This window comes from Sinohyriopsis cumingii, unplaced genomic scaffold, assembly GCF_028554795.1.
Source record: "Sinohyriopsis cumingii isolate HCF-2022 unplaced genomic scaffold, ASM2855479v2 utg000721l, whole genome shotgun sequence".
Classification (NCBI taxonomy): Eukaryota; Metazoa; Mollusca; class Bivalvia; order Unionida; family Unionidae; genus Sinohyriopsis; species Sinohyriopsis cumingii.
The window spans coordinates 862,915-878,868 of record NW_028315926.1 but is presented as its reverse complement, the minus strand read 5'-3'; the positions used below and the strand labels follow the sequence as shown (position 1 = coordinate 878,868).

Genomic DNA, 15,954 nt, shown 5'->3' with positions numbered 1-15,954 from the left:
ATGATTAAGTACAAATTAAAATATACAGGCCTAAAAGATCTTGATGCAGGAATGCTACAGAGTTTATTTTCAAGTTCTACTGATTAGTACATACATAATTCAGAAACAAATGTTTAATATACAGACATGACATGTCTTGATGCTCTGATGCTGATTATGGACTTCGATTCGGTTATCATTAATGATTTCTGAGGAGGTACTTTCAGTTTTATTTGAAAGTCTAATATTTGAAATTCTTCGTCTTGCCATACAGCCTATATGCATGATTATAATTGCCATGCAATTTCATTTTATGCAATAAGCCTTTCCATAGTTTGCTCCATACCAATTTAAATATGATGGAAAGTATTTTAAACATTTGAAAGAAATTGATGATATTTGTGAAATTACTTCGGGTTATTTTTGTCTAACAACATTGCAAAGCATATCATTGTATCAAGCCAACTGATCAACAGTCAATAAAGGTATTAGTTTCTCTTACTTCAGTTCGGACCAGTAGTGATTACCTTGGGTTTCCAGCTCCATTAATAACTTTGGCCACCAAATGTCTCTCTTGTTGGGATCCCGAGCATCAATATAGTTTAGGACACTCAGGTGACCTGGAACTTCACAGTCCTTCAATAATAATGGAACAACACATTTTTTCCCTTCGTCGAAACCCTGAATTAAAGCCATTTGAATTTCGTGCAAAACAAAACCGCTTTTAAACGCCTCCGTGCTCATTACTACAACAGTTCTACACGCGTATTTGATGCTATTCTCAGCAAATGGCAACAACGGTGTTCCTGGAGCATTATCTCGATCATACTCACAACAAACAAATCCGTAGTCTTTTTCCAGACTTTCGACAGTTTCTTTTACCCAATGTATGTCTGAACTAGAATAACTGAAAAAGACATGATACTTCTTTCCTGGTGGCAAAGATCTTCTCCATAAAGATGCTTGGCATTTTTCAGCTGTGATCAGGTCTGTTTGTCCAGAATATGTCCGGTCTTGCTGAGCTGGTTCCATCGCTTGCTACAAAGAAAGCAAAAATAATACTCCTTCAATAATAATGCTGTGTTCTGACCAAATAACGTTTCAAGGAATCAAAGGTAAAATCCTTTTCATCTTCTTAATTCTTGAGTTTTGAATCTATCCTCAATGCACTTCAGATGTAACAATGTTGTCAATATTTCCGCTAAATCAAATATGCAATCGGCACAATTTCAATTAAGACCAAATGCATAAGAATTATTCTGGTGAACTGAAACGTCTGTATGATACCTAGTTAGCAGAAATAACAATAATAATGTTTGAAACTGATCTTCCTAGTGACCGTATTGGATATCAGATATCACTATTTTCATTCAGTGAGAACAAGACACAATAATAATACTTAGGTGAATGCCTCCATTTCATGTGAATTATGTTAGGTGGTGTAGCAAAGACATATGCACAATAATAAGCATTCAGGTGAAAGTCTCCATGTGATGTGGCTTCTGTTGAGGTGGTGTAGCCATAGCAGCCATAATGGACGCCATATTAACACCATGTTCCTAAGACAAACAGTCGTCTGGTGAAATAAAGTCGATATGGCTTTCCGTTCAGGAGAAGTTCCTTGAACACACATGTGAACGAGACCGCCGTGGCAGAGATCTGAGAGGCATCATTTTGATTTAGGACACAAATAGGCAATAGGATACATGTTAGTGCGATCAATTCAACGTAACCCACTAAATAAACTTACGAAGACTAGTGATAACAAAGGTATGCTTTCGGATGACGTACAATGGATTACAGTAATCACATAAACTATTCTGTATTAAAGGCCAAGTGTATTTTATTGTGAATATGTACCAGTAAACCATGGGTTTTGGCCATATAACGTCCAATGAGCACAGTAAAAACTATACATTATAATAAATCCAACAGATGAGAGTATATAGCATACAGTATTGTAATTACATAAAGTTTCAAATCGTTGATCAGGCGATGAGGCAATTTATTAACTTGTAGCTTATAAAACGTTTTCAGAGAATTACAAAGTAAAGACATTTCAGTATTATCATCACACAAGCCATAATATGTATCATGGAATCACGGACACAGGTATCTTCATTCCATTCAAACCACATGATATTATGGATAGGCAACCTAAAATGTATAGCAACTTGTTTTTTTTTCTTACGGGGTGGGGGTAGTTAAATGTAAATAAAACGTATGTCATCCGGACTTTGTAAATGGTATGTAATTTTTCGAAAACTAAATTAGAAATTGCATCGTACAATGGCAGTTGTTTAATTACACCTAAATGTTATATATAATTGTTTATTTCATTTATATTTTGTTTAAAAAATATTGTGTCCTTTTTGATAACATTTGATAGATTATTTATACTGAATTGTAAAAATAGTAAGAATGGCACATAGACATTAAATCAAAAAGACTGGTGAACACAAGGTTTTCTTTTTGTCTATGGTTTTAGTTTGGAGGGCAGACGAGAGCTTTTATCAGCGCCTAGATAATCTTAATGACCCCTTTATGACGAGACGACCGTTCTTTTAGAGGTTGTAATGGTATGAAGATTTTTGAGATGGTCATAAATCAAGCATTTTAGAGGTTGTACAGAAACAACCATTTCCTGCATGAAAGAAGTAGTTTCAAAACTTAGATCTGGATATCCATTCCGGACAGACAGCGTTTGCTACATACGTTACATTTTGTAATTTGTGATTTGGATCTTTAACGTAGCTTTAACAATTTTTCAGTCATATCACTACGATGTCTGCAATGTGACAGTTTATAGTGATGTCTAGCACTGGGGCATCATGCCGCAGACAGGTAACATGATGTCCCACCCAGTCACATTATCCTGACACCGGGCCGACCAGTCCTAACACTAACCTCTTAATGCTGAGCGCCAAGCGAGGCAGCTGTTAGTACCATTTTTGTAAGTCTTTGGTATGACCCGGCCGGGAATCGAACCCACGACCTCCCGCATCCGAGGCGGACGCTCTAACCACTAGGCCACCGGAGCGGTCTACATTTTGTGAGGTCACATTATAATTCTTTACATTTTGGGAGGTTTTTTTAGCATAATTCTCATTTAGATGTATCATATATCAGCAATATCGTATATGTAACATTCATGATTAACAAAACAATTAGAATATGATTAATAATAACAATTGGAACTAGTAGCTGCAGTTTCAGCAGTGGCAGTGAAAAGAGCATTAAAAGAACATTATAAACGTGTGTAGAAAGTGCTCCAGAAGTAACAGTAGTGCTGGAAACTCAATTAGAATAATACTGATAATTTTCACAAGTATTAGCCCAAGTAGTAACAGTAGTAGTGGAAACTCTATTAGAATAATATTGATAACTTTAGCTAGTATAAGCTCAAGCGGTAAGAGTATAGTGGAAACATTACATTAATAATTAAATATATACATTGTGGAGGTAATGGTCCTAGCGGTAACAACAATAGTGGAAACATTACATTAATAAATTATGTGTATAGTAACAGTAGTAGTGGAAGCATTGTTATAATTATATTAATAACAGTTGAAGGTAGTATATCTAATGTATGTAGCAGTAGTGAAAACATCGTCAGAATAATATGAATAACTTGTAGAGATAGCAGTGCTAATAGTATCAGTAGTAGTGGAAACATCATTAGACTAATATTAATAACGTGTAGGGATAGCAGTGCTAATGCTATCAGTAGTAGTGGAATCATCATTATACTAATATTAATAACTTGTAGAGATAGCAGTGCTAGTGGTATCATTAGCAGAGGAAACATCACTAGACTAATATCAAGAACTTGTAGAGATCGCAGTGCTAGTGGTATCAGTAGTAGTGGCAACAACATTAGACTACTATTAGTAACGTGTAGAGATAGCAGTGCTAGTGGTATCAGTGGTAGTGGCAACATTAGATTAATATTAATAACTTGTGGAGATGTCAGTGCTAGTGGTATCATAAGTAGTGGCAACATCATTAGATTAATATTAATAACTTGTAGAGATAGCAGTGATAGTGGTATCAGTAGTAGTGGCAACATCATTAGACTAATATTAGTAATGTGGAGAGATTACTGTTCTAGTGCTATCTGTATTAGTGGAAACATCACTCAACAAATATTAATAACTTATGTTAATAGCACTACTAGTGGATCAGTAGTGATGGAAACATCATTAAGTTAACATTAATAACTTGTAGAAATAGTGGTATCAGTAGTAGTGAAAACATCATTAGACTACTATTAAAAACTTGTAGAGATAGCATTGCTGGTGCTATATGTAGTAGTGGAAACATCATTAGACTAATAATAACGTTCAGAGACAGCATGCGCTAATGCTATATGTGGTAGTGGAAACATCATTAGACTAATATCAGTAATTAGTAGGGATATCAGTGCTTTGCGCTATATGTAGTAGTGGAAACATCATTAGACTAATAATAATTTGTAGAGATAGCAGTGCTAGTGGTATCAATAGTAGTGGAAACATTATTATACTAATAGTAATAACTTGCAGAGATAGCAGTGTTAGTGCTATCAGTAGTAATTGAACCAATTACAATGCTAGTAATAAATGTTAGTGATTGAATTGGTAGCAGCAAGAGTGAAATCATTATTAGAATAATATTGACAAGATGTGGAGATATAACTCTACTGGCAGCAGTAATAGTGAAATGATTATTATAATAATATTGACAACTATGGATGTGGTAACTCTAGTATTAGTTATAGTAATATTAGTGGTAGTAGTGGTAGCAGTAGTAGTGAAAACATTAGTAGAAAAAACATTAATAACTTGTGGAGGTTGTAGATCTAATGTTAGCAGCAGTATTAGTAGTGCAGATTACTTCTGAAAAGATTAAACTAATTGTTAAATTACGGATGCTTTTTCTCCGAATCTTCGAATTAATTAAAAAGTATTACAATTGCATAGTAAAGCTATTGGTGTAATTCCTGAGAGGAGATTAGAAGTTAAACTCCAAGTACAAAATAGATGAAACGAATTAAGTATAAACCTAATGAAGGAATTATTATAGGAAAGGTAAAACACTTGTTTTTGGACATGCTAGTGAATATAGTTTGCATAGTTTACTTTTGTAAAATGTTGCACCATCCTTATTGAAATAAACTGAGTATCAAATGTATGTTCGTTCACTTAACTGGTCGTTCTATTAATCTCAAACGAGACACTCTGGTAGACTGTCATGAATCATTTGCATATTGCCCTAGTAGAATATAACTTTAGGAAATAAGTAACGTAAAAAAAACTGAAGCTAACGTTCAAGAAATATTTCACTATTTAAGTGCAAAATTCGAACAGAATATAAACGTATATACAAAATGGTCCTCGAAAAGTTGTTATTCACTTAGCACGTTTATGAACTGAAAGCATTAGAATGAAATTCATGCAGATATTTTCCAGATTGGAAAAAACAGAACACTGCCTTAATGTAAAAAGTAATTAAATAAAAATGTTTTCCTTGTGCAGTAGAGCTGTAGAATTTATCTCGATCCCATCTAAGAACCGCAACAATGACAGTAAAATTATAATTTTGACAATCATGAATATATCTTGGATGAATACCAGTTATATATTTTAATATCTAATATATATTACCTTATACTGTAATTAGGACATGGTTGACTAGAACATGCTCGGTTTTAGTCTTAGGATAATGTAATTAAATGTTATTAAACTACTACTTAATACCAAAACTGGTACATTATATGTCAACATAATTCGATTTTTGTTGATGATATTCGCTGAAGTCGCGAGCTGGAAGAAGTTGGCCAAATCAGATATAGTATACCTAATATTATTGCACCTGACAATGAATTTTATATTTTAGCTGATCTAGTGTTTCAAACCTTTTACAACTATTCTCGATTGCACTTTAATATATTTATCCCACTCGATTGCTCTTTAATCTATTTATCTTACTCGATTGCTATTTAATCTATTTATCCCACTCGATTGCTCTTTAATCTATTTATCCCACTCGATTGCTCTTTAATATATTTATACCATTCGATTGCTCTCCAATATATTTATCCCACTCGATTGCTCTTCAATACATTTATCCCACTCGATTGCTATTTTATGTATTTATCCCACTCGATTGGTTTGTAATCTACTTATCCCTCTCCTTTTCGTTTCAATGCTTGCCAGATATTTTACTTTATTTTACTATACTTAGTTGTAATTCCAGTTTATAGAGAGGAATTATTATGGTTTCCAGAATTCATTAAAGTCTATTCACATATTATCAGAGCAACATACGTTTACATTAAAGATTGTTATCATTCACAAAATGTTTAGTCACAAACATTTTCATTTACATTATGGGATAATCTATTGATATTGTGATCTGTAAAAGTACAAATGTTTTACAGTACATACTTTCTGAGAAGAGATCATTCACAAGAAATGACCCTAATTAGATGAAACCGATAAACATGAGTGTATGTTTCTAACCAATAGCATACCTAAATCAATATTCACTGATATTTTATGAATTAAAATCATACATTATTTTACCTTTATTTTAAGGACGTAACATTTATCAATAACATTATTCAGAAATGAAACCGTTTAGTAAATTCTTACTCATGAGGATGAAAAGTTTTTTAAAGAATGATTTATTTGTGAGAAAAATCTTACAATTCTCCTATGTAGTTACATAGTCCAAAATACCGTATATTTAGACTCTAATACTTAATGGGAGTACAATGTGAAAATCATGGTTATGGTAGGTCCTCATTTGTACCAAGTATCAATTACATACGATCCGTTAGAAAAATCTAGTACTTTATGTTTTCGAAATATTCACTACATATGTCATCATGGTTACAGTGTGAGGAATGTGGAACTTTATCAACATATGCATATAGCAAAGTTACCCCTCCATGAATTTAAACCTTTCAATGGATCATAGAGACCCACCTATGATTTCTATAATGACCTATGGTCAAATTTTAGCGAAGGCGTGAATTATTTGTGTACAAAGATATTGACCAAAAGGCAAATATATCACTATATAATCCTATCATTTTGTTGCTGGGTACACCAGAATCACCCACCTTAAATTGGAACCAGAACTTCAATAAGTCATATGATGCAATTGTGTGTTCATTTTCATGGGAAGAGCAGGTCAGCTCTTCACTCTCTTGCAGTCGCAAAACGGGGATCATGGCTTCCAAACATTCTGCTGGGGATTGGGGGCACTGTATATACATCTCAAACGTCAGGTTTTGGCACATGTATCCAATGAATGTTGCCAAATTAGCATCAATGAATTTCTTAATTTGAATGCAAACATCGGATGATGGAAGCTTGCAGATTTTACTCATCCTTGTCAATCTTACGAAAATAACATAGTCCTTCAAGTGTAAAGTTAGTTTATGACAAGGGTCGACTTCAAAAACGCAGCATCCACAGAAGATCAGATTCTCTGATTTCTTCTTAGCAATAGGCCATTGAGACACACAAGCAGCAAGGAGCCTATGGAAAATTGGAGACGGCAAGTATTTTCCAGTGAAGACGTAGCAAAGGACTGACGAGCTCTCCATTTCAGGATGGCGTTCAGGGGAGATAATCTGTATTGGTGTTTTTTCGCTAAGCATGCACGGTACAATGAAGCAATTCTCAACCTAAACGTATAAAGAAAAACGAGACAAGATTAGCATTATGTTAGGGTATTACTATTATAGTGTTGCTATATCAGTGTTTTAATCTGAGAAAGCTACTTTGAGATGCTGTGTAGTCTAATGAAATATATTTAGATGGAGAATAAGACGCAAACATTTACTTGATGTCACACACCATATTCGCATCAAACAAATAGCATTATGCAAGAGACAATACAAAAATTGTATACATGATCAGTAGCGTGTATAATATCATTAATAGTTAAACGAGGTCTTCATGAAAAATTGCAATCGTTCAACTATAGTAAAATCCTATTCTGTTCAGCAGGTTCCATTGTGGATTGAGATAATGTAGTTCAATGACTTCATTCTACAAACTGCCGACATTGTGGAAAGAGGAAACAGTGAATATAAAATATCCGTTTATGAACATGTAAGAAATATGCACTTAAAACGTCCTTCTGGTTTGCATATTTTCATATCGAATAACTGACACACTGAAGAAAAACGTATAAATAGTTACACTCTTATTTTGATGTTGTTTCAACAGTTTTATGTATGATTCGTTATGGCATCCTCATACAAGGTTGCCATTTACAATCAGCAACTGAATATATCGTACGAGCAGTTTCTTCGTACTTCAGTAATGTAACTAGTAATAACCTAGACACGTCCAATGAATATAATATTGGTTTCTGATGGGTATATATCAATGCGTTTCCTTATTCGTTCCCATTATTATGTGTGGATGTACAGTATAAACTCCAAACATAGCAATATTAGATATGGCGTTTATGGTTATAAACTATCACCATAATTTCAGAGCAAACACTTTATTTTCAAACTTTCAGCCTTCATCTTTGAATTGGAAATGGACAAATCTGAAGTAGCGAAGAACACAGCATCTTAGTCACTAACAAAGTCTACCTCCTAACAGGTGGAACAGGACGTCATTGATTCGCTTGCGTTCCAAATGCGGGATCTGATCGACTATTGGATCGTCAGGGTCAGACACAGGTGAATGTTTTGAATTACTAATGCCATGACAAGTGCAATATGGTGTCCTTATTATAATCACATTGTCTCTACGGCAATATCCGGTTTCATCCACTAAGTTCCGTATATCGAAATTGAAATAGATGAGGGCGAAATATGCATTGACGTTTGAACTGTCCAGCTAACTAATGCAAGTGATATGAACTCCGAGAACGTCGACGAATACAAGGCATCCTTCATAGTCTCTATATACCCAATTACATACAATACTCCCTGTACCTCCAGAAGCAAACATCGAGATTGTCTTGACGAAAATAGCAGAAGGTGAAACATGCATTGACGTTTGAACTGTCCAGCTAACTAATGCAAGTGATGTGAACTCCGAGAACGTCAACGAAAACTAGGCCTCCTTCATAATCTCTATATATCCAATTGCATACAATACTCCCTGTCCCTCCAGAAGCAAAGATCGAGATGGTCTTGACGAAAATGATTCTGACATACAAAGTGTACTGAACGAGAAACTTCAGATCTAAACCATGCTTAGAAGAATTAAATAATGAACGAAAGCCATCCTCAATTAACACTCAAAGTACTACAAAAATGGAAGAACATTTCAACTGCATCGTCAATCAACCATCATATATCGGTTAAGAACATTTGTACCATGCTGAAGTCAATATATAGTTATACTGGCCTCCGATGAAGATTTAACTTTGAAATACAATTGTTATGGTGTAGATAAGCAAAACATCCAAAGCAGATTATATGCTAGCATTTGTCTACAGAGCCGTAGGCTTGCACGAGGCACACAAAAGGACCGCACCCTGCCAGTCAGTATGGACTGAAACAACTATACCCCAGGAATATGGTAATCGATCAGTAGTCCAAGTATATATGTGTATAGCAAAATGACAACCATGCGACAACCAACGATTTCCGTGCTGTTAAAAAGGCAGCAATTTAATTGCTGTGCATCACATGGTACAACGGCTCAGTCCTGAGGACATGTACGGCTACATGAAAGTACGAGGGACCACAATCAAGATGTTTGCGCCTCGTCAGATGCATAAGAAATTCCAAAAGCACATCTCCATCCTGTACATGACATTCATTGACCTTGCAAAAGGTATTGACTCAGTCGGTCATAAGGGTGACTGGAATATCATGACAATATTTGGTTATCCCAATAAATGTATCATACTGATTCAACAAATCTATGATGGCATGCTCACTTGGTCATAAACGACGTCGAGTCATCAGAATATTTCCCCGACACCAAAAGAGTTGCTTCCTGACTTAATCCCTCTTTACTATGATGATCTACGTCATACTTACTTATGCCTTCCATGATTATCACTCTGGAAACTAAATAAGATACCATATTGATAACAATCCTGTCAATATAATGCGACTAATTGTGGAGACACGCTTCCATGAAGTGAATGTTTATGATCATGCTCCGCTGACGACTGTTTCCTGGATGCCAGATATGTGTCTCACACACAATAGAGTACGTACCAGTTCTCTTTCGTTTATATTATTATGAGACAGGAGTAATGAACCAGCTAACACTAGAACAATCTAATGTAGAGCCTAACATCACAGTGAATGGCACAATCCTCCAGAAAGCGGACAAATTCATATACAACGGCAGTACACTGTCACGTGCGTTCCCTACAGATAATGACACCAATTGTAGATTTGCCAAAGCAAACGCAGGCTTTAGCTGCCGACCCCCATATTCGACTCGTTAAACCATACTGGAGCTAGTGCCTATGAGCTTTGGAGACTTGAAGAAGCACATAAGCATAACTAGCCTAAATCCCAGAATTGGAGCATAACCTATACTGCTAAAGTATCCCCAACCGTTATATATGAACTATATTTATGTTTTTATCAATGGAAGCCATATGCGTCATAAATAGAAAACATTATAAAACAAAGTCCTTCAGTTTGGATGTTTTCTATTTAATTTGCGTTAAAGATAAGGGTAGTGTAACGGTCATGATTACATTTTGCATGCAATTATGAGGAGGATTTTATTGATATAGTCTATGCAGGGTAGTCCTCTGGGATGGAATACTAACATCACTTCTAAATAATTCAAGATATTATTTGACAGAAACGGCAGTGTTATATTGTCAAATTCATTTGATAGTTCGTCCCAGGAATCGTTTTAATCATGCGTAGTGATAATGCACAAATTAGGACGTATTGGCCTAGTGAAAGGTCTAAGTTACAATTTCCTTTATTTTACTTGCATTCACACATTTAAATCTTCCGACCATAATCTTTCTTGCCAATTTCTTACTCTACTTCAAATATTGCTATTGCTTTTATATTTATCAAGAAATTAGTAAATATTCAGACCGAAGAAAAAATGTAAAATGTCCTCTTTGTACATGACATAGATCAATGCCCTATAATCCATTTAAGAAAGGACCCTTACGACTGAGACTTTGCAAATTCAGATAATTTCATAACGTTACCTTGACCTCATCCCCAACCGTAATGATTTCCCTTGACCTGGTAATTATATTCAATTTTTCCATCAGCAGTAAGAGGAGGTCCTTGTTGTCGTGAAAATCAGAATTATTTTCTTTTGTCCAGACGGCATCTAGAAGTAGAATATGTCATTGCTTAAGTTATATTTTCTGAACAAGACTTATCTTAGAAAATAACATGTAAACATTTTCTGCCTAAAGAATACATTGCTGGTTAGTTTTAAATAGTAACATCCCTCTTCACCACATTATTCTCCATATATGCATCAGTCGTATACTTTATATCACTCATAAATCAGTCTATCTCAGTCCCGCTGACTTCAATACTATCAGTGTATAGAATCTATTCCACTCTTGATGTCTGCTACATTACGACTCACTGTGAGTTCTGTAACATGTTAAATTACTACACTGTCTGACAAGGTCCCGCTCACTGCAATATTATTATTCTCTGCAAGAGAAATGCACATATTTTGTAAATGTTATGAAGGTGTCTCGATCGATGAAAGAGACCTTAGAAAGAGGACTTCTATTGATAACGGAAGCAATTAGCGTGTTTAACATCATAAATAATGCAATGAATGGTAGATATACACTTGTCCCACGTATAATAGTTTTTGTTCCTGTAGTTTAGCATGTATAGGACATGTATGTCACTGAACAGCATCGATTATTAGTAAGAACAACATTGACAATTAATTTGTAACCTGTGAACACATGGTTCTCTCTTGCACACAACGCGAATTATTTTAATTTTTAAAGATGGAGAAAAATGCAAATTGTCATGTAAAAAGCATGGGTTCCTATTTTTATCATTACGACAATTAGGCTAAATATATCGATCTATGTAACTTATTACACTTGTATCCAATGAAATTTGCCTATTATGCAGACGCTGAAATTAGCGACTTCTCCAGCGATGCAAAAAAAAAATAAATAAATGAATGCATAATTAATGTGAAAGAGGTAATACAAAACGAATGCCTTTTCATGAAACAGCTAACACAACCGCAAAAGGCATGCCAATAAATGATGCATCGGACAGCGCTGATTTTCGTAAATTGATTTTAAAATCGATTAGGCTTAAGCCGATCCTTTGTTCATAACACTCTTCAATCATACTTTGTTTCACCCCTTGCAAATCGTAGTATTGTTCTCTTCGGGACAGTAATATTAATGTGACTAAAGTATCACTGGTAATTGTATCTGTATGTAAAGATTGATGTGACTAAATTATCACTGGTAATTGTGTCTGTATGTAAAGATTGATGTGACTATATTATCGCTGGTAATTGTATCTGTATGTAAAGACTGATGTGACTATATTATCGCTGGTAATTGTATCTGTATGTAAAGATTGATGTGACTATATTATCGCTGGTAGTTGCATCTATGTATAAATAAGAATGCTACAATATTATTACTAGTAGTTGTATATGTGCATAAAAAATTAATGTTACAACAGTATTACTGGTATTTGTACTGCATACAAATAGTGATGTAACATTATCACTAGCAGTTGTATCTGCATATAATTATTTATGCGACAACATTTTAACTGTTAGTTGTGTCTGCATATAAAACATCCATGTGACATCATTGATAGGTTGTATCTGTAATGAAATATTGATGTGGCAATATTATCACTGTTAGCCGTATCTCTATTGACAGTATTTGTATCTGTATATAAATGTTGATGTGACATTATTATCACTGTTAGCCGTATCTCTATTGACAGTATTTGTATCTGTATATAAATGTTGATGTGGCAATATTATCACTGTTAGCCGTATCTCTATTGACAGTATTTGTATCTGTATATAAATGTTGATGTGACATTATTATCACTGTTAGCCGTATCTCTATTGACAGTAGTTGTATCTGTATATAAATGTTGATGTGACAATATTATCAGCCGTAGTTGTACCTGTATAGACATAAGGATGTGACACTATATGTTACTTGTCTCTGTAAAGATCTATTGGCCACATTATTTCTGGTAGTTGTATCTGAATATAAAATATAGATGTGACTAGTCTATCACTGATAATTGAATATACATATTGATGTGACATTGTTCTAGTAGTTGTATCTGCATACAATTATTTAAGCGACGACATTATAACTGGTAGATGTATATGCAGCGATACAATATCGATATAAGGACGTTATTGTTGGTAGGGGTGTCTGTGTAAAAATATTGATGTTACAATATTAGAACTTGCATTTGTATATGCATATAAATATTAGTGTGAAAATATGATGATTGGTAGTTGCAACGGTATAGAAATATCGATGTAACGACTTTATCAATGGTTTGGGTGTCTGTATGGAGATATCGATATGGCGACATTATAACTTAAAGTTATATCTGCATATAAAAACTATCGATATGATTATATTATCACTGCTAGTTCAGTCTTCGTAGAAATACCTCGATATTATCGCTGGTAATTCGATCTGTACTATTAAAGTTAAAACATTCAGCATACTGACAAAAAATGAGCAGTCAAATACTATATGCACCGACATATAATCCATGTCATTACAAATAGTCCATGTGCTGATATATACTGTGTGCGCTGATACACACTCAACATACTGACACAACTATGCTGTCTTATACTGTATGCGCTGATACGCACCCAACATACTGACACAACTATGCTGTCATATACTGTATGCGCTGATACACACTCAACATACTGACACAACTATGCTGTCTTATACTGTATGCGCTGATACACACCCAACATACTGACACAACTATGCTGTCATATACTGTATGCGCTGATACACACCCAACATACTGGCACAACTATTCTGAAAAATACTCTGTGTACTGATATTTACTCAAGACACTGATATAAACGTCGTCAAAAGTACCCTATCTGCGCTCATATATGCTATATGTGCTAACAAATGCACAACACACTGACAAAAATGTGCTGTCAATTACTCTATGTGCTCACAAAGACTCAACATGCTGACAGAAATATGCTCTCAAATACTCAGTTATATTTACATGTTTTTAGTTCCTGTTCTTATTGGTCTGAAACAAGTTCGATCCTGTTTTTACCATTTGAAGCAATTGACAGTCAAAACGTGCACTTGTAATAAGGAAAGAAATCAAAACTATAGTTCCCTCCTTTTACAACTAAATCTCGTTTGTGGAGAATCCGACTTTTTTTGTTCCATTATTTTCCAAGTTGTTTCAACAGAGCGAAAATAAAGCGAACAATCTATAAAAACATTAAATGCAAATATGAATGCATTTCGAAGCTGGAAAATGGAAACATTAAATTATGACACGATACATAAACGGAAACATAAATTGAATGCAGAATTAACGGAAATATAGCGTATAAGCCTACAAACGAAATGGTTTGTAATTATTATATAAAATGTTTGTATTGAACCCCATTTTAACTTCTGGCTGATCAAATTACCAATCAAGTCTTGCTTGAGCTTTCCGGTTTTCCTGAAGTCACGCCACATTTGAACGACCTTGGGCTTTTTTGTTTTCTTCAGGATGAAATCCTCAGCCGTGATAAGGGTTCTCAAGGCATATATCACCCATTGCGAGTCAAGGATGATCTGTTTCTTCAGCTCTTCTGTCCTGAAATTGACACCAATAATTGAACATCATTGAACACCTTTTAAATAAATACGTTAGGTTTTACTAAATATATAATGAAACAATGGAGTATTTGAGACTCAAAATAATAGTCCTTGGTATACTTCAATATTTATGCCAACGTAACCAAAGTTTAGAACTAATGTAGCTTATAGTTGATAAGACCTTTACATTGATGTCAATGTACACTAGAAGTGCATCTAGTTGGTAAATGTAAATGCAATGTCTTAGAAGACCCACCATTTATCCAACTTTCAACGCATATAACAACACATAATTTTAGTAACAATTAAGACCTGTACCATGTATTATTTTTTAAAATTACCTGACTTTGAATATCCTTCCTAAATCTATAAATCTTTCCCATTATTGTTACTGCATTCACTTATAAATTAGCATACTCCCTCTCCAACTTTAATTCCAGAAATGCCCTCTTATGACCGCCCTAACTCAGTTTATTATAATATAACCCACTGAGAAGAGAAGTAGTTATAATGATGATCTCACATGGACAATTATAGGTTAGCATGACACTTGATTATGTAACTATTCACAGCATACATCCGTCTGGTGCTATAGCTTTGGGAAACTAAACAGCAAGACCGAGTACCCAACACATAACACATGACCAAGTATGCTGATTAATTACTGCACCCAACACATGACACATGGCCAAGTATGCGGATTAATTACTGTACTCAACACATAACGTATGACCAAGTATGCTGATTAATTAATGTACCCAACACATGACACATGGCCAAGTATGAGGATCAATTACTGTACCCAACACATAACACTTGGCCAAGTATGTGGACTAATTCCTGTACCCAACACATAACACATGACCGAGTATGCGGATTAATTACTGTGCTCAACATATAACACATGACCAAGTATGCGGATTAATTACTGTACCCAACATATAACACATGACCAAGTATGCGGATTAATTACTGTACCCAACACATAACACATGACCGAGTATGCGGATTAGTTACTGTACTCAACACATACCACATGAGTCTAAACGAATGATTCATTATTTTTCCTGATCGTTGAAGTACTTCAGCTTGTCACTTATTCTAATAAAAAGAGCTCTGACATCCACTAAAAAGAAATTTTGTAAGAATATTTTAAACTTTAGAACATATGATGTT

The 15,954-nt window shown here is 34.5% G+C and overlaps 1 protein-coding gene and 1 non-coding gene across 2 annotated transcripts in view; both read right to left on the bottom strand.

Moving 5' to 3' along the window:
* Nucleotides 1-15,954, bottom strand: part of LOC149773270 (uncharacterized) — a 68,228-nt gene that overhangs the window by 19,361 nt on the left and 32,913 nt on the right. The window contains exons 9-12 of the mRNA XM_089946542.1: nt 14,607-14,776; nt 11,143-11,270; nt 7,088-7,657; nt 507-1,017 (exon numbers count right to left, since the gene is read on the bottom strand). Of these exons, the coding sequence (XP_089802668.1) occupies nt 507-1,017; nt 7,088-7,657; nt 11,143-11,270; nt 14,607-14,776 (1,379 nt within the window). The remainder of the gene's footprint in view (nt 1-506; nt 1,018-7,087; nt 7,658-11,142; nt 11,271-14,606; nt 14,777-15,954) is intronic.
* On the bottom strand, nt 2,947-3,023 carry Trnap-cgg (transfer RNA proline (anticodon CGG)). The gene has a single exon. It is a non-coding gene; the product is annotated as a tRNA-Pro (tRNA).